Source organism: Myotis davidii, unplaced genomic scaffold, assembly GCF_000327345.1.
Source record: "Myotis davidii unplaced genomic scaffold, ASM32734v1 scaffold743, whole genome shotgun sequence".
In the NCBI taxonomy this organism is placed as follows: Eukaryota; Metazoa; Chordata; class Mammalia; order Chiroptera; family Vespertilionidae; genus Myotis; species Myotis davidii.
The window spans coordinates 1,290,883-1,310,247 of record NW_006296221.1 but is presented as its reverse complement, the minus strand read 5'-3'; the positions used below and the strand labels follow the sequence as shown (position 1 = coordinate 1,310,247).

General features: G+C 44.9%; 1 protein-coding gene across 2 annotated transcripts in view; it reads right to left on the bottom strand.

The window, feature by feature from the left end:
- Positions 1-19,365, bottom strand: part of SEL1L3 (SEL1L family member 3) — an 89,963-nt gene that overhangs the window by 55,782 nt on the left and 14,816 nt on the right. For both annotated transcript variants that reach the window (XM_015568692.1, XM_015568693.1), the window contains exons 5-8: positions 17,090-17,148; positions 10,456-10,588; positions 8,115-8,247; positions 6,226-6,366 (exon numbers count right to left, since the gene is read on the bottom strand). In XM_015568692.1, the coding sequence (XP_015424178.1) occupies positions 6,226-6,366; positions 8,115-8,247; positions 10,456-10,588; positions 17,090-17,148 (466 nt within the window). The remainder of the gene's footprint in view (positions 1-6,225; positions 6,367-8,114; positions 8,248-10,455; positions 10,589-17,089; positions 17,149-19,365) is intronic.

Genomic DNA, 19,365 nt, shown 5'->3' with positions numbered 1-19,365 from the left:
GAAATCCTACTCCTGCTCCTGTCATGTACGCTCCACTGTGGAATCGGACGGGCAAATCCACTGTAACGCAGTAGTACAGCGACTGTAAAGGGGAAACCTACCCGCTGGCAGGGACAGCCTGGGAGATGGAGCCGTCTGCCTGGGGGGCAGGAAAGATGACGTGAGGAGGCAGGACCTGAGGTGGGACTTGAAGGCCGTTTGCAGGGCAGGTGAGCTGAGAAGCGTGGGTGGGTGAGGTATGTTCTTTGAGGGGAATGATGCAGAAACACGCTGGGTAGGGTCATAGGCAAGAATGGTAGCTAAGCAGCTAATGTATGCCCAGCACTGTGGAGAATTAGGAGTATAAGTGGGACACCTTACTACAGTGCTTGCACTGCCCTCAACAAGCTTGCAACTGAGTGAGTGACAGAGGCACATACGGGACCACATGGCTGTCACCTCGGGCAGAGTGGATGAGTTCTATTCAGACAACCCCATCCCTCACATCCTTATGCTACCTTTCCATCCTCAAAGCTCTTTCATAGACATTATGTCATTTTATGACAGCATTATTCTTTTTTTTTTATGACAGCATTATTCTTAATTGCTGTTAAACCAGACTTTCTCCAGTATATAAATTATAAACATGAGGATGGCTACTATCAAAAAATAAAAAAAAATAAAAACACCAGAACCTGGTAGCTCAGTGGTTGAGTGTCAACTCCTGAACCAGGAGGTCAGGGTTCAATTCCCAGTCAGGGCACATGCCCAGGTTGTGAGCTGGATCCCCAATGGGGCCTGTAGGAGGCAGCCAATCAATGATTCTCTCTCATCATTATTGTTACTATCTCTCTCTCCCTCTCTCTTCCTCTCTCTGAAGTAAATAAAAATATATTTTTTAAAACACAGAATATAACAAGTATTAGCAAGAATGTGGAGAAATTATAATCCTTATGCACTGTTGGTGGGAATCTAAAATGATGCAGCCACTAAGAAAAACGGTATGGTTGGTCCTCAAAAAATTAAACAGAATTATCAAATGATTCAGCAATCCCACCTCTGAGTATATATTCAGAAGAACTAAAAGCCAAGTTTGAAGAGATATTTGCACACCCATGCTCATAGCAGCACCATTCACAATAGCCACGAGGGAGAAGCAACCCAACCGTCCATCAGTGGATGAATGGACAAACAAAATGTGGTCTACGTAACAATGGAATATCATTCAGCCTTAAAAAGGAAGAAGGTTCTGACATGCTACAACGCTGAAGAACCTTGAGGACTTCATGCTAAGTGAAATAAGCCAGTCATCAAAAGACAAATACTGTAGGATTTCCTTAATATGAAGTATCCAGAATAGCCAAGTTCATAGGGACTGAAAGTAGGACAGCAGTGACTAGGGCCTGAGGGGGTTGGGGAGATGTTGTTCAGTAGGTACAGTTTCAGTTTTACAAGATGAGAAAGTTCTAGAGATCTGCTGAGCAACAATGTGAAGGTCCTTAACACTACTTTACACTTCAAAATGGGGAATGTTGTCATTTGTGTTTTACCACACAAATATGTATACTTGTATATACTTTAAAAAAAAATGTTTTTACTGATTTCAGAGAGGAAGGGAGAGGGAGAGAGAGATAGAAACATCAATGATGAGAGAGAATCACTGATCAGCTGCCCCCTGCACATCCCATACTGTGGATCAAGCCCACAACCCGGGCATGTGCCCCAACTGGGAACTGAACTGTGACCTCCTGGCTCATAGATCAACCACTGAGCCATGCGGGCCAGGCTATACTTTTAATTCTAGTCCTGAAGGAGTGCCGTGGGAATACTTGGTGATTCTCCTCTGCAGGAGGACACACAGCCCCACCGTTGGGCACCTTGGACAGTGGTGACCGCTCCTGATGGCACTTGGCCGGAATGCAGGGAACACTCTCTCTGCCAGTTGCTAGTGAAGCCCGAGCTGCTGACCCTTCCCCACCCCCTGCAAGGTTCTCAGGCTCCTCTGAAGTGTGTTGTGAGCTGACAGTGAGGGCCGACGATCCGCCTGAAATCACACAGCGTGGGGAGAGAACACTCTCCAGTCCGAGACGCACACGCATGGCCGCCGGGAAGTGGAGTCGGCCTTCTCGCTGAGGAGAGGCTGCCAAGAAGAGGGACGCTGTCGCCAAGAACCGGAAATCACAGGCCAGTGTCTCACGCTGTCTTATTTTTTTCTTTCTTTTCAAAATGCCAGGAAAAGAAAATTCCATAAAGTAATTCCCTTGGTAGAAATTAGGGGTGTTGGTGTTTTCTTTATATTTCCCTAAATTTAAAGAAACATGGACCCATTGCTGTCCTGTCCTGGCTCACAGAGGGCATTCAGTCAACACTTGTTTAGGGAGGGAGAGAGGGAGGGAGGAAGGGAAGGAGGGAGGGAGGATGAGGGAGGGAGAAAGGGAAGGGAAGGGAAGGGAAGGAGGAAGGAAGGCAGGGAGGAGAGGAGAGGGGGGAATGGAAAGTTGTGACAGGAGTGACCTAAGAAATTCCTGACGCATGTGATGCTTATCCTTCCCTGACTGGCTTATTTCACTCAGCATCATACTCTCCAGACAACCTCACTCACATGTGGAACCTAATGAACAAAATAAACTGACAAACAAAATAGATCCAGAGACATGGGAGCATGCAACAGACTGAGGATCTCAGAGTTAAGAGGAATTGGGGCTGGGGAGAGATTAACCAAAGAACTCAGATGCGTATATGCATAACTCATGGACACAGACCATAGTGTGGTGAAGTCAGGGCGGGGGGCTGGTGAGAGTGGGGGGAAAAGGAGGGACATCTGTAATATTTACAACAATAAAGATAAATTTTAAAAAAGAAAAGAAGTTCCAGAGACAGTTAAACTCCTTTGTGTCTGCACCTAGTCAGTTCCCACAGCAAGAATTCCAAGCATCAAACACCTGATCCTTGAGTCCATCCTCCGAGTATATCTCAGAAATGAGAACTGCACTAAACGGGTTGGCTCAGTGGATAGAGCATCGGCCTGCAGACTCAAGGGTCCCAGGTTTGATTCTGGTCAAGGGCATGTACCTTGGTTGTGAGCACATCCCCAGTGGGGAGTGTGCAGGAGGCAGCTGATCGATGTTTCTCTCTCATCGATGTTTCAAAAAAAAGAAATGAGAACTGTACTACGATGAGGACGGACTTTATTCAAGTCCACCAGTCAGCAAACTGGACAGCTCGGGGCGGCGGCAGAAAGCACTGCGAACACAGTCCCTATTAACTCGAGTGGCTCAGAGCCCTCCAAAGCCAGCCAGACACTCACTCCCAGCAAGATGAGCTTGGGAGGAAAGGTATGTGAGAGCCCAGGAACAGAAACACAGTCACACCAGTCTTACTACTCTTCTATTTATAGACCAGAGGAAAGATACGTTAAAAACTGTACACTTATTTTTTTTACCCTCAATTTATGAAATCAAGTGTTCTGCATTTCTCGCAGCCTTGTTAGAAAATGGGCACAGTGTCTAGCACCAGGCTCTCCAGGGTGAGTGGGAGAGCTGTGACAGCCCAAGCGAGGGCAGTGTGCCAGGTAGGGATGAATTTAAATGAGGACCCTGTGCGCCTCCTCTGCAGAGGCCTCCAACGTCACCTGGAAGAATAGGGGCTGAAGGCGGAACGGGGGTTGGGGTGGCCCTTGGGGTCAGTGGTGTTCACAGCCGGCTGCCATGTGACAGTCGGCAGCACCACAGCCCGGGAAGTCGTCGGGTTTGGGGAGCACATGATTTGGGTTTTTAATTAAATTCCATTTCCAGAACTCCACAGAGAAGAAATCGTTCTAAATTCTTATAAACAAAACTTCTGAGCTGTAAAAACAACATGAAAAGATTCTATTGAGAGTATTTACTTTAAAAAGAATTGTGAAATTGATTCGCTCATGTTCCCAATCGGCAAAACGACATTTAAATATGATTGGAAATCTCATAAACCAATTTCGCCTACACTGTCTGGCATGGGCCTCCCTCTCCTGGTCGCCTGTCTTGCAGGGCGGCTCCACTGCGATGACCAACAAAAACCTGGGAATTGTCTCTGCCGGGTGATAAGAGCCCTAACACCTTATCACCCTACACTCAACGAGGGGCAATTTGGCTCTTTGGGGACATTTGGCAACACCTGAGGACATTGTTGGTTGTCCACCTGAGAAGGGAGTCATGGGGAGGGAGGGAGTGCTACTGATACTTAGCGGATAGAGGCCCGAAACACAGCTTAGCATCCCACAAAGCACAGGACAGATCCCACACCACAGAGAATCCAGTCCAAAATGTCAACAGCACCGAGGTTCAGAAACAATGCTTATAAAGAGCTTACTGTGTGCTACACTGTTCTGAGTATTTTATATTTCTATCAACTCATTTAACTCAACACTAGGAGAGAGGTACCATTATCACCCCCAGTATGCAGATGAGGAAACTGAGGCTCAGAGAAATGAAGCAACTGGATCAAGATCACACAGCTAGTAGGTGTGCTACGTTCAAAGGGGGCCCAGGCCACCTGGTCCAGAGGCTATGCTGTCACACGACCCCTGTCCCGTTCAGGCCTGCGTCTTCTCCCCCTGGACCATAGCAATGGACTCCCTGCTTCCAGCTCCACAGCCCTGCTTCCTCCCAGCCTCCCATGGCTGCCAGAGGGACATCAAAAACCCAAATCTCATCCCACCTCTACCCACTGCCTGAAGCCCTTCAACAGGTCCTTGTCACCTAACAAGGTAAAGCCCAAACTCTTCCAATGGTGTCTGAGCTCTGGTGGGAATCATTCCTCTCCAGCCTTCTCCTGCTTCCCAACCCCCTGCCCATCCATCATTAACACTGCTGTGCTGTTTCCACCTCCCTGCAGCTACTCTGCCTACAGTGCCCATCCCCATTTACTTACCTGGGAAATACCTACTGACCCTTCAAATATCAGTTCCAGCGTCACCTCCCCCAGGAAACCTTCTCTGAACATCCCAACCCCTCAGGTACAACGACCCCTCTCTTCTTTTACCATTTACTTCCACAGCCTTTATTCAATATTATTGCCCTTTTTCCTTGCTTTCAAGTCTGTGCCTCAAGGGCAGGGGCTTTGTATTGTCTTACTTACCTCTGAAATCTAGCCAAGTAACTAAGCCGTCACTCAGCAAGTATCAATGAATGAAAGATGAAATATCCCATAGGGCTTGAATTCCTTCTTACATGAAGCAGAAGTCAGTTTCGGCAATGCCTTGGCACAGGATCTAGCCATGTGCCGGGAACACCAGGGGTTGCCTCTGACCACTAAGATAATTATCATCACCTTCCCCTTTGAGTCCCCTTCCCCAGACTGCACATCTCAGCTTCTCTCCTCTTCCTAAATGACATGGTTTCAAGAGAACTCATGGCCTTACAGGGTGTACTGAATTTCTGAGCAAACCCAAATCGCAAGGGGAGAAGTTGGCCACATTTGGAAAGATTCTTGAGATGCTATTTAAAGTGCACTTTAAATCAGGGGTCTCAAGTTCAAGTGTCTATCGGGCAGGCAGGTGAGGCCCATGAAAGAGGTAGGCAGGTGCTGCTGAAATAGAGAGAAGAGGCTATGAATGGCCTGAGCGTTCTCTTGCCTCCAGGGTTGCTGCGACGTAGGCCAGGTTGCCAGGTCTTTGAATGTTTTGAGAAAAGCTAAAAATTTGCATTTTTACACAAGGTTTTTTGTTACTGGTAACTTTTTTATTTTTTAATCAACAACATTTGAGCCAAACCAACTGCATTTGGGGACCAGCTCTGGCTGCAGGCTGTCCACTTGAGGCTTTGGCTTTAACTAAAGAATTGCTTGAGCACCCAGCCAGGGTGGTTCAGTGGTTTAGCACCGACCTATGAACCAGGAGGTCACGGTTTCACTCCCAGGCAGGGCACATGCCTGGGCTTTGGGCTTGATCCCTAGCAGCAGGGGGAGTGCAGGAGGCTGCTGATCAATGATTCTTTCTCATCATTGATGTTTCTATCTCTCTCCCTTCCTCTCTGAAATCAATAAAAAAAAAAAGAGTTGCTCAAGCGATTCCTAAATATAAGTTTTTGTATTTAGTGTTGGAAGTGTGCATAGATATATTGAGGGTTGTGGATAAGGCAGAATTTAAATTTAAAGTTAAGCTAGAAGACTAGGGTTAAAAATAACTTGGAGGCATAAATCACCAAAGAGGGTGGGAAAACAGGGAGCCTTCCTAACCGGCGTCCAAAGGCAAGGCAGAGACACACTTACCCGTCAGCAGACCCATTTCCATCAAGGACTGGAACAAGCCGGGGTGCTGGGCTCTCAGCTCCTTCTCCCAGGGGAAGGCTCTGCACGTGGAGGGTCTCCCGTACCTGCGCCTCAGGTCCAAGTAGGAGTTCCGCAGGTTACCTGCAGGAGAGGGAAGCATAAGATACCACTCCCCTCAGGACGGGGTAAGTCTCACCTCTCTGCACCCTTTCCCCCTAAGGGGAACTAGAAATAAGAGGTCAGATGTACCGTTACTGGATATGGGTTGGGCTGCATTAGGGATTTGAAATTGGTACGATGCCTTTGCCTTGAGGTCACAAATTCAAAGCCAAGTCCTAGGGAAATGTGCCAAAGTTGCTGATGGCTGTTGAATAATTCTACAGAATGAGCAGCTGGCCTCGGACTGGTCCCCAGGAGGCCAATATCTAGGCCATTTTGTTGGCAGTGTGAGCTGAGGAGCAAAGTCCAACGATCCCTGGGGACACAAGACGGTAGATGATAGGAAAATCATCCCAATGCCCCAAACAGATCAGCATGCCAGGCTGGCCTGTCCACGCAGGCTACCTCTCCTATAGTGTCATCAGCTATCAATACCAGTTTCTTTCCTGCTCAGGACATTCCTATTCCTATATATCTCCCCCCACCTCTTCTGACAGCATCATATTTTCTGGATGATTCAGCAGTGAGAGCAGTAGCTGGGGACCAGTATAGCCTATTCTTAAATCGAATTGCAGAAGAGCTGTCCTTCCACATTTACCTATCGCCACCTTCAATCACTCCTCAGAACCGTGCTATGCGAACCCTATGGGACTGGGGTATGTTCATGACACATCCATTCCTCCCTGGCCTGAATCGGGAAGTTCAGTTCTGGAGATGATGAGATATGGGGGCAGCACTGAAATACTCAATTTGCTTTTGCTGATGGCAAAGGCCCCAGAGGAACTTCTCTTCCAGAAGGAACATATGTGACTAACTCTATTGCCACCACATCAAGATCCCTAGCACAGAGAAATTGCTAAGTGCCAGATCCGAGCTGGAATGTTGGAAGACAAGACGAGACCCATTTTATAACAGAAACACACCCCATATGAGTGAAAGGATGTCCGCGCAACTCTGAGCAGGCACGAAAGCCTTCTATTTGAAACTCATTCCTTCTGTTACAAATTACCGATGTCTTCCAGCATGAGTCGATTTCAAGGATTGAAAAAATAAAACCGAGCCCCGAACAACAAAGTCATTGTTCAACACTTCTGAAAGCTAATATTCAGATATTAATGGTCCAAGACAGAAGTGCACCGATGGGGAAACGTTTCTAATGATTAATTTATTTTCCAATTCATTTTTATTTTCTTAGACCGGCCTCAGATCCCATTCTGAATGGGAATAAAGAAATGTGAGGCTCAAAACACTTCCCTTTGTGCACTTAAGCTAAACCACGTACGGTTAAAGCTATGAGGCAGGCTGGGCTGCTGTCGGCCGTTGGTCTGGTTGGAATCCAGGTGGAATGCACACTTTCCCTTGCATCTGTCTGCAGAGGTCATACTTCTCCCCATCGATCAAGTCATATATGTTCTATTCCAACCCCGTCAGAAAGAAGCCAAATGTGTTGACACAGATGCACAGAGCTAAAGATTGCTCTCCTGGCCCGGCTGGCATGGCTCAGTGGTTGGGCATCGACCAACCAGGAGGTCACAGTTTGATTCCCGGCCAGGGCACATGCCCGGGTTTCGGGCTCAATCCCCAGTATGGGGAGTTCAAGGGGCAGCCGATCAATGACTCTCTCTCATCATTGATGTTTCCATCTCTCTCTCCCTCTCCCTTCCTCTCTCTAAAATCAATAAAAATATATTTAAAAAAAAAAGATAGCTCTCCTGAAGCTCAATACTTACATGCTTCTTGGCTCCTGCTGCCTTGTTGTACCGTGGATGCGTACACAGACACTATTTCTTGAACTTCTGCACACCTTTCGTAATATAACTTGATTTGTTCAGCAAGTTGCTTCTCAAGGAGGGGATTAAAAATCTAGAAGAAGGCAAGAAAATCGAGTGATCAATTGTCATCAAATACCTTTGAGGCTGTGTCCGGGTTGATGTCCTTCTCCCTCTGACCTTACCAGCTGGCTTGTTTGTACTCAGATCATTCAATCTGGGTTTGCAAAGGGAGGATGTAATTCAAGGACACTCTGGCTTCGGCCACTTCCTCCTGGCTTCTTTTTGCGGCATCTTCTCCCCCGCAGAGCTTCTTAAATGCCAGGCCTTCCCAGAGGCCAGGCCTCCACGCTCTTCTTGCTCCCCACCACATGCTGTCCCCAGAAAATCATATTCCTCTCCCCTTCAGTTCTCAAGGGACAGGAAGTCTATCTGTGCTGTGCAGCTGACTGGGAGCCCTTCTCCTGTTTTCTTCTGTTTGACAGACTCTTACGCAACTTCCAAGGGCAGAGTCAAGGTCATCACTTCCAGGAAGCTTCCCTAACAGCCTACCCCACCCTCACCTGGTTGCCTATAGCCATGTTCCCACCTCGGTGCTCCCAAACACTGTGCTCACATCTGAATGAATGCACAGACCACATTCTTTCATGACATATTTGCTTAAGAGTGATAAGGAAGCTCCTTAAGAAAAAAGGCCTGTCTTATGGCCTGGCCAGTGTGGCTCAGTGGTTGAGCATTGACCTGTGAACCAGGAGATCACGATTCAATTCCCAGTCAGGTCACATGCCAAGGTTGCGGGCTCAATCCCCTGGGGAGAAAGGGGGTGTGCATGAGGCAGTTGATCAATGATTCTCTTACATTATTGATGTGTCTATCTCTCTCTCCCTCTCCCTTCCTCTCTGAAATCAATATATATATATAAAGGCCTGTCCCAACTCAGTGGTTTTCAAAATACAGGTTGTGTCAGTCGTTCTCAACCTACCTCATGTTGTGGTGACCCCCAACCATAAAATTATTTCCGTTGCTACTTCATAACTGTAATTTTGCTACTGTTATGAATCATAATGTAAATATCTGATATGCTATATGTGTTTTCCGATGGTTGCGACCCACAGGTTGAGAACCGCTGCATTAGAGGATTATGAAATCACTTTAGTGGCTGTCACAAGCAGTGATTTTCAGAAAAATAAAACACAAAATATCTGAGTACACTGAACGTAGCAAGGGTGTGTATATGTATGTGTATATATGTATATGTGTGTGTATATATGGGCATACGTATGTACTGTTCATGATATTAAATTTCTTATTGTGGACCACCTTCAAAAAACAAGTTTGCAAGCTACTATCTTTATTTTTTTTTCAATTAGCAATAATCACACCTTGGATAAACCTCATTGGCTACAATACTGCCACTGAGCAAAGCTGAAAGCTACTGTCTTAATTAACCTTGGACTCCTCAGCACCTGGCACAGAGCCTGGCACAGAGTAGGTGTTCAATAAGTATTGGCCACACAAATGAATAAATCTCATTTTTTCCTCTTCATAGAGGACTCTCACTTGGGGTTCTAAGATGCACTCATGGGTGGGAGGGATCCTCATTTTTCCTCAATGACTTTGTCTAGTGCCTCTTGCTTTTTCCAGAACAAACCCCACAGGGTCACAGGAATGAAAGTTCCTTTTTCAGGTATTCAGTGATCTCTTTACAAAGGCAGAGAAAACAATGGCTGTGAAGGCCGTTGTGGGGCAGCCTCCTCCCTGGGCAGCAGCACTGTGGGCAGGCCTGGACACTGGACAGGTGCACCTGGGGGTGGGTTTGGAGGTGAGAGCCATCCAACAGCAGCTATGAAGCCCTCTGGGCTGGCCACCTGAGTGTGAGCCGAAGGCCCGAGTTTCTGAAGGGCGTGGTGAACAGAACCTCATCTGCTAGCGAGGCTGCTCTGTTGCTCCTTTAAAAAATAGCATCTAAAGGAAGCTTTACCAAATAACTAAGACTCTCTCCTTTCATTAGTTTAATCACTGGATGGGCAACAGCCTGATAAAAACCTACTCTATAATTAATCCAGTGGTTATTAAAACAGAGGAAGTAAATGGTTTCCATTTTATGAGTACTAAATGAACCAAACGTTAACAGAAATCTATTATCGTGTTAGCTAGGGGAAACGACTCAATATTAATAATGTTTGGTGACAGAGCCGATGAGAGATCCCGCTTAAATAAATCTTTTGTTTACACAGGGTTCCAGGCCCGAGCCACACGCCCGTGAGCACCCACAAACTTTGCCTCGATCCCTAGGGCTCACCTGTGCAGGGTGCAGAGTGCGGAGACGGTAGTATTTCAGAGGTCCGAAAAACCCTGCGACGCCGGCCACATACCTGCTCCCTCCGATAATGAAGTACCCAGCAGTGTCATTATAATGGAAGTCTTCCAGGAATCTACAGAAAAACACAAAGGCTCTGTGTTTGAACCAGATTTTGAAAAAGAAACTCTTGCATTGACCCTCATTAACTTACTCCAAAGTCCCATAGGCCCTTCACTCTGAGTTCTAGCAAATGAGATGATGGTGGAGTTAGGCAGGCTTGGGCTATGATTCTGCCCTTTACCAGCTGTGTGACCTTGGACCAGTCGCTTAACCTCTCTGGGACTGAGTTTTCTCATTAGTCAATTAGCTCCCCACTTATAGGATCGTTAAAAGAATTAAGTGAATAGAAAGATATAAAATGTCTAGCCGAGTGCCTGGATTACTGTCAAAAAGGAATGACTATTGAGATGGGTGACAATGTTTGGAATCATTAAAATTATTTGGAATTGCTGGCCACAACAGGAACTATTTCACTCTAAAAGAAAAAAAAACCTTGTTGAATGGATAGAAGGCATCTGTGGAGGAAAACTAAAAACATATCCTATTAAATAAGAACTTATGTAAATTCAGTTAGGAGGAGGAGGCCACAGCAAGGTCAAAGGTCTTGGCCAAAGACAAAAGGTCAGCACAAGTAACACAATGAAAGTCCACTTTGTCCTCAAAGACTCAAAGGATCAGGAAGGAAAATGGAAGAAGAACAGGGTTAGCACAAATAAAATGCTCAAAGCTGTTCCTTGCAACCTTGATTATATTCGCCAGAGACTGGCGAACTCCAGATGTCTGTCAGTGAGGACTGACCACGCCCGTGCTGGGGCCTGGCCGTGCGCTCTCTCCCTACACAGCTTAAACAAGGGATGGGGGCTCAGTGGACTGACCTGGAGAGAGCTCCAAAATTCACTGCTAAGTGAGAATATGAAAACAAAAGTGCAGAACAAAGGGTATACTTTTAACCTAGGAAAGAGGAAAATGAATATATATTTTATTGATTTGCATAAAAACTTTGTAAGTATACAGGAAACAAATACAATATTTCCTCATGGCACAGGGTGCCCTTGGGGATGTTAGGGTGGAATGGATGGGGGCAGAGAGAGAAGCAAGACAGCTAACTGTATACCTGTTCATATAATTTTATTTTTTTAAAAACCATGTGCATTAATTTCCTATTTCTTTAAAAATTAAAATAGGAAAGGTGCAATGAGAGCATATGTGAACAGCAAGTAGGTGGGGGTGGACATCAAGCCAGGCAAAGAGCAAAGAGCCAGGAAGCGTAGAGGGCAGATGGAAGCAGAAAGAAAGAGAATAAAATGCCAGGCAGGCCGCCAGGAGCCCAGCGAGCCTCAGGGGCAACAGGCCAGGGTGATGCTCATGGGGACAGAGAAAGCTACCAGCGGCTGGATCAAAAAAAGGCAAGCAGGGTGAGGGGTGGGGGAAATGGGGGAGATGGACTGACTGTTAGCAAGGAACCTGACCCTTAGCAGGTGCACCTGGCTGGAGAGGGAGACAAAAGAGTGACGAGATGGGCCCGAGATGGGCCCATGCAGACAGCACCAACTGAGGGCAGTTGGAATGAGTGCTCCAGAACGCGCTGTAGACAAAGGCAACTCACATGGAAAAGAAGTGCTTCCTCTCCCGTTAGTTCTCTTTGCAGAATCTCAGAATTGAGGGGCCAGGAGAAGATGATGGTCTCCTCCCCCGACTATTTTTAGGTGGGACCACAAAGTTATCATCTCAGAGCGTGCACTGACTCTGTTTTCCAAGGTCTTGGAAAGACATGAACTGCCCTCCTGAGACAATCCCCAGCACTCCATGAATACCAAGCAATGCTTCTGGAGTAAAAGCTCTCAGGAACTCTGCTTAACCAGCCCGCCCACTCCCCTGACAGCCCATCCCTGCATGCTGGAGCCTTGTTTCTCATTTTATCAAAGGGATAAATATAGTAATATAGTAATAATACCTGTCTACTGGGTTGTTGAGAGGATTCAATGAACTAGGATTTAAACAAAGCATTTAGAACAGTGCCTGGCACATAGTAAGCACCATAACCTCATGATTATTATTATTAACCTAGTCCACTGTTGGACTTTTTCTACCACCACTTGAGTGACATGCTTAGTACAAGTCAGATGTGTTTGTTTCCAAACATGTTAATGTCAATTGTATGGTCACTTAATTGTACAATATAATTAAATATTATATTACCCAATAAAATATGGGTGGGGCAGAAGTTGTTCATTCCGTAAAAAAAGAAGTTGTTCATTCTGAGTTGAATACTTCGAGGAGACTCAGTTAAAAAATGGTTACTGCCCAGAGAGTGTGGCTCAGTGATTGAGCATTGACCTATAAACCAGGAGGTCATAGTTCAATTCCCTGTCAGGGCACATGCCAGGGTTGTGGGTTTGATCCCCAGTGTGGGGCATGCAGGAGGCAGCCGATCAATGATTCTCTCTCATCACTGATGTTTCTATCTATAACTCCCTCTCCCTTCCTCTCTGAAAGAAAAAAAAGGTTACTAAAAATTGTTGTGGAAGTAGGACAATTGTAAAAGGTTGGAAAAAGAAATCGAAGACATCTAGATGGATTTTAGGCTCTGATCATTTTACAAGTGTCTTTGTTTTCTTTTCATTGGGAGAAACAGACACTGCATGCCGTTTACTCAAAAGATCAGAGAGAACTCTGATCAGGAGATTCATATTCAAAGGAAAGGCCCTACCTGGAAAGACTGGCAATGGTTGTACATTTCTATCTTTTTAATTAAAATCAAATGGTTAAGATATCTTTTAACCTGTCATTCCCTCAGGACCTGCTCTAAATGCTGACCCCTTGTCATCTTTGTAGGCTGCCTTACTCCTTTTCTTCCCAGCATTCGCCACAATGTGTCATTTTAAATTTATTTGTGACTTTATCTGTCGAAGATCTGTCTCCCCCACTAGACTTCTTAGCTCCAGGAAGGCAAGGACTGACTGTATTTAGTCCGAGTCCAGCACTGTATCTGCCACATGGCCGCTGTGTTGAATGAGTGAATATAAACTAGAGGGTGGATGGATAGATGGATGGAAGGATGGATGGACAGACGGATGGATGGACAGATGGATGGATGGATGAGTGAATGGATGGATGGATGGATGGATGGATGGATGGATGGATGGATGGATGGATGAATGGATGGACGGAAGGATAGATGGACAGACGGATGGATGGATGAGTGAATGGATGAATGGATGGGTGGACAGGTGAGTGAATTGGACACTATACGGGTCTGCGGTTGTTACCTGCCACCAAGTGTTACTAGCAGTCTTTCATGCATGGGTAGCACTGCACTTTTGAGCACTTAGCTACTGACCTTCCTAAACCAACGTTGTGGGAGAGCAGCTACCATTATGCTTGTACTTCAAGAACAAATAGAAAAAAAAGGTGAAGAAGCTTTCCTTGGAACCTCTAGAAACATCTGGACTATTCAGTCCACTGGCTTGGCCCACTCTGAAAGTGCAATTCCAAATATCTAATCACAAGGACCCCAATGGGCCTGGTGCTAACTCTTTAGTTTGATGGGAGAGGTTCCAGGGATCAGGGAAGAGCAGCTGAGGTGGTGGGGAGGGCACTCCTGGGTGTGGGCACTGCCAATATTGCCAAGTAAGGAGTCACTTTGGTGTTTTACCTGGGATGTTGGATTGGTATGTATATACCGGGAAACCAGCCCTCATCTCTACAATCTTCTATAACCACACTGATTTTCTTAATATTGTGATAGTCTGTTCATTGTGGATTCTTGACATTAATTTTGATTGTAGAAAATAGTGTAGTAAATGTTAGTTACTGTGATTATTGTTATGAGTTGAATTGTACCCCCCCCCCCAACATACATATGTTGAAGTCTGAACTCCCAAGGGCCTCATAATGTGGCCCTATTGGAAATAGGGTCATTGCAGATGTAGTAAGTTAAGAGAACGCCATGCTGGGAGCCCTTAATCCCATGTGACTGGGGTCCTCAGAATCAGAGGAACTTTGGGCAAAGACAGACACGCACACCATGTGAACACCATGTGAAGATTGGAGTTATGCTACCCACGTCAAAGAACTGCCAGGGCTGGGAAAGAGGTCTGGACCAGACCCTTCTCTGGAGCCTCCAGAGGGAGCATGGCTCTGCTGACACCGTGATCTTGGACTTCTAGTCTCCAGACTGGGAGACAATACATTTCTATGGTTGAAGCTACTCAGTTTGTGGGACTTTGTTTCAGCAGCCCCAGCAAACTAATACAATACTGAGGGTAGTTGGCTTTGTTTTTTTCCTTTCTCACCTCACCCTGTTCCCAGCTCTGGATCATACTGTGACCTCTGCATCTACGATTTATTCATGTCAGTCTCTAGATTTCTGGAATTTAGAAGGAAAGGAAACCTTTACATAAAAAATGAAAAAGAGCCTATGAAATTCGATTGGTTGTCATAAATGTTCTGGGGTTGGAGGTGGGTGTCAAGGGAGAAAAGGGAAGGGATTATTTTATTTTATTTTAAATATATTTCTATTGATTTCAGAGAGGAAGAGAGAGGGAGAGATAGAAACATCAATGATGAAAGAGAATCATCGATCGGCTGCCTCTTGTCCAACCCCCACTGGGGTTTGAGCCCACAACCAGACATGTGCCCTGACCAGGAATTGAACCATGACTTCCTGATTCATAGGTCGATGCTCAACCACTGAGCCATGCTGGCTAGGCTGGGCTGAGGGAGAGATTATTTTAGACTTCATATCCTGAAACACAAATCCTGAATTTCTGGAGCCTCCTTTACAGGGCACTCGAGGGATTTCCAAAGAGCCACTATCATCTGTTTCACCAAAGCAAAAAACTCCCAGGACTTCCTATTCTCCTCTTCAGAAAAGAACTCACAGCCACCTGTTATATACAGCAAAACTCACACCTGCCAACTGCCTTTGGGCTGGTCTAAATCCAATCAGTGCACTTGCAGACTTCTGCTCCAGTCTTGGGCCTTGGTCTACATACAATAGAGCTATCAAGTCACCACTGACCTATCTGTGCAGGTTAAGGAATAACACTTCTTTAGCCTTTCATATAACTCTAATCCTCTAATCCGGCCATGACTCTAAGAATTGTTCTATGTGCCCAGGGCCTAAAAGGAATCATCTTGGCTTAAATGCAAACAGAAATGGCGGGGTGTGAGGGGCGGGGGGGAGGCAGGGGGTAGGGAGTAGAGAGTATGTCCCTTTATTACCCTGTCTCCTCCTGTTTGCTTTCCTTTCTGTAATAATTGGCTTTCAAGGAAATATGGGTTGTGAGGGGCCTTTGAGTGAATGGAGGTGTTTGGAAAGGCAGCTTTGTGCTTGGTGTAGTCAATGACTACAGGAGGGAGGAATGACCCCCAATCCCAACCCAGGCACGGTGTCCAACATACATTTTAAAAAACAGTAAATGTTCTAAGCTGGTAATTTTTGTTTCTGTTCTTTAGACTCATTCTTAAGCACTTGAAAATATATATATATATATATATATATCACACACACACAAACTAGAGACCCATTGCATGAATTCATGCAATGGGCCTCTAGTTTGAGTGTGTGTGATATATATATATATATATATATCACACACACACAAACTAGAGGCCCATTGCATGAATTCATGCACCAATGAAGTCCCTCGAACTGGCCTGTGGGATTGGGATGAGGGAGGTTGGCCAGTTGGGGAGAGACCACAGGAGGGCTCCAGGGCAAGTCTGGCCTGTCTCGCTCAGTCCTCATCTGCCAGACCCTAGCAGCAAGCTAACCTACCAGTCAGAGCGTCTGCCCCCTGGTAGTCAGTGCATATTATAGCAAGTGGTTGGGCGGCCTTAGCATATCATTAGCATATTATGCTTTGATTGGTTGAACGGACAACCAGACACTTAGCATATTAGGCTTTTATTACATAGGATTATCAAACTATGATGAGGTATCCTGAGTTCCTAAAGAAGGGTGCCCCATGGTTCTGCCACTAACACATGTTATTATACAGGGATAAAGAAGCAAATTCAAAAAAATTATGAAATACAAGGCAAGGGACCCAATTCTCAGTTTCTATAATTCTTATAGAGAACAGTTCTATAAAGATGAAAAGTTACACCAATATCAATAGTTGCATACATTTCAAATTTAGATTGTAAACATAAATATGAAGACTGTCTGCTTTTATGTCTTATACTAGGCCAACGTTACCCACCATTCTCAATAAGCAACATTAATATTTTGATTTATTTTTCAGAATCCTTCGTAGAAGATAATTTCAAAGAAAATGAATAATGCGAAGTGCCATGAAAGAAAGAATTTACAATGCGATCTGGAGAGAGAAGTAGTTTCTCCTGCTTAGGAAAAAAGGTTGTGGGGCAAAAGGGAGAGTTTGTGGACAGCAAAAAGGAGAAAGAAAAAAAAGTACAAAGACTAGCCACAGGGCAGACTAGTCCATGCTTGGAAAGCTGAATAAGAAGGTGTGAGAATAACAAACTACATTAGGGTTGAAGGCTAAGGCATGAAGATTCCTTAACCCTCATTCAGCAACATTTGAATCACAAGAAAGATCACACTTACCTAATGGTCTGATTGTGGTAACTTTTCAAATCATGTCCAATGCTGGTGGTGACGACTATCTGTGGTGGGAGAGATACACAAGAATCGGTTATGCCTCAACACCCCACATCATAAATATAGTCCTGGATATAAATTACTCAAAATGGGATGCATAGCCTTTTGCCTGATCAGTTTCTGCAAAAATAAAATTAACCGTTTACTAGCCCTGTGTGTATTTTAAGACTTAAGAAATTTAATTTCTCTAAATGACTTGATGTAGTAAAAAGGCCTGTAAAGCATTTTTTCCTGGTGGGTTTCAGAGATTTCCAAACTACAAGCCAAAGAGGTAGCCGATGAATGTTTTGTGCTCACACTGATGTTTCTCTCTCTCCCTCTCCCTTCCTCTCTCTAAAAATCAATTTTAAAAATCGTAAAAAAGAAAGGAAGGAAGGGAAGAAGGAAGAAAGGAAGGAAGGCAGGCAAGAAGACAAGAAAATGTGTAAAATACTACAAGGAGTTTTTGAAATTTTTATTGAATTCCATGAAAGCCTTGGGGGGTGGGGGTGGGGGACAAAATTGATGCTGACTGGCTTCACGCACTGCTGTTTCTCACCTTCTTTTCCCAAGTCATTTCAATGGTGACAATGTTTGTGTCCCAGATGTTATTAGCTGTCATTAACTGTCATATATTCTTCTCAGTGTCTTGGATTCCAACACAAACCCCTGGAGCTAAGAAGCTCTTTCATCCTCCTGGCACTAGCCCAGAGCCAGCGTTTACCACACACTTGCTGTCCTAACTAGGTTCTCAAAGATGTGCCTACAACACTGTGTCTCTGAAAGATAAACGAGCCCATAAAAACCAACCCAATTCAGCCATCTACAAAATGAGGAAAATGACTCAAACCAGTGGTTTCTCTAAACCAACCATTCACTTTCATTCAATTTGTCCCTTTAGTCAAAGTGATGAATATGGTCATCCCACCACAGAGATGGATTTTGTGTAGGAAAACAATTAAGTATTGTTTCGGGACCTACATTTTTTAGGCAGAACTGATGGAATGGAAAGGAAACAGATAAAAAGTCTACTAAAAACAAAAATCTTTTTTCTTTCCATCCCATCTGGCCTGCCTAATTCTTCTCTCCTGCTTTATCCAAGCATGTGCTCTGCCATTGAATCCTTCTCTTTAATTAAAGAACTACTTTGATTTACTCTTCTCTTGCTCTCAAAGCTTCCATGACACCCTGCTGCTTTGCAAGCAGAAACCCAAATTCCATGATAATCAAGATTCTCCACATGCTAGCCCTGAAGACAGTTTTTTCTACTATTCGTGTCCCGCGGTCTACAAATTTCTACTCCGGTCAAACTGGCTTCTCCGCTCACCCCCAGCGATGTGCCAAGATGCTCCCGGCTCTCCTCTGCCTCTCATTCTGCCCGTCCGGAGGAACCTTCTCTGTGGAAGCTGCCCTGAGCATCCCAGCGTGAAGCGCTGTCTCTCGTCTCTGAATCAATGTGAGTCATTTGGCAATTAAGCTCACCTTATGACATCCCTTCACTCGCTTAATGTTAATCCCCAAAATAGTCTATAAGCTCCTTGAGCACAGTGTCTTGCATACAGCAGGTGCCAAATAAGATCTGTGATTTGCTCTATCATGATTTGATACCTAAGTGACACACAGTACTAAGCTGACCTCCTTAGGAGAAAAGCAGCAACCAAGCTATGCCATCAACATCATCATGTAAATGAGAAGCTAAAACACGGACCACAGCGATGTCACCTAACATCGTTAAAGAAATAAACTAACATGAAAACAACCCTAGCCAACATCTCACAGGCTCTTCTCAGTAATGCAACAAGGACTGACCTGATTTCTTTTCTCTTCAGAAAAAGGAAATGAGATAAACCTAGCCACCGAGGGAGGTCTGCGTACCATCTAATAATACACGAGACAAACAAGAAGTCTCTTCCAGTTTTGTTGCCGGAAAATCACAAATCAATAAGAAAAGCCGCTGAGAAAATAAAGTCACCAGGAAAAAAAAGTAGCATACTGACATTGTGTAGATTGAAAAAGGGAATTGTCTTCAATTATAACAGCGGATTTGCCATAATCCATAATATCTGCCTTATGAGAGTTTGAAACAGTTATGAACAGTGTTTTATAGTATGAAGTAGATAAACAGCCTTCGTCCCACTAGGATTATCACTTAGGTTTGTTAATTATTATTTGTCTGTTTATGCCAAACATAAGCAATTGTTTCAACTGCCACAAACAGTCAAACCATTTCTTGACTCCACTAA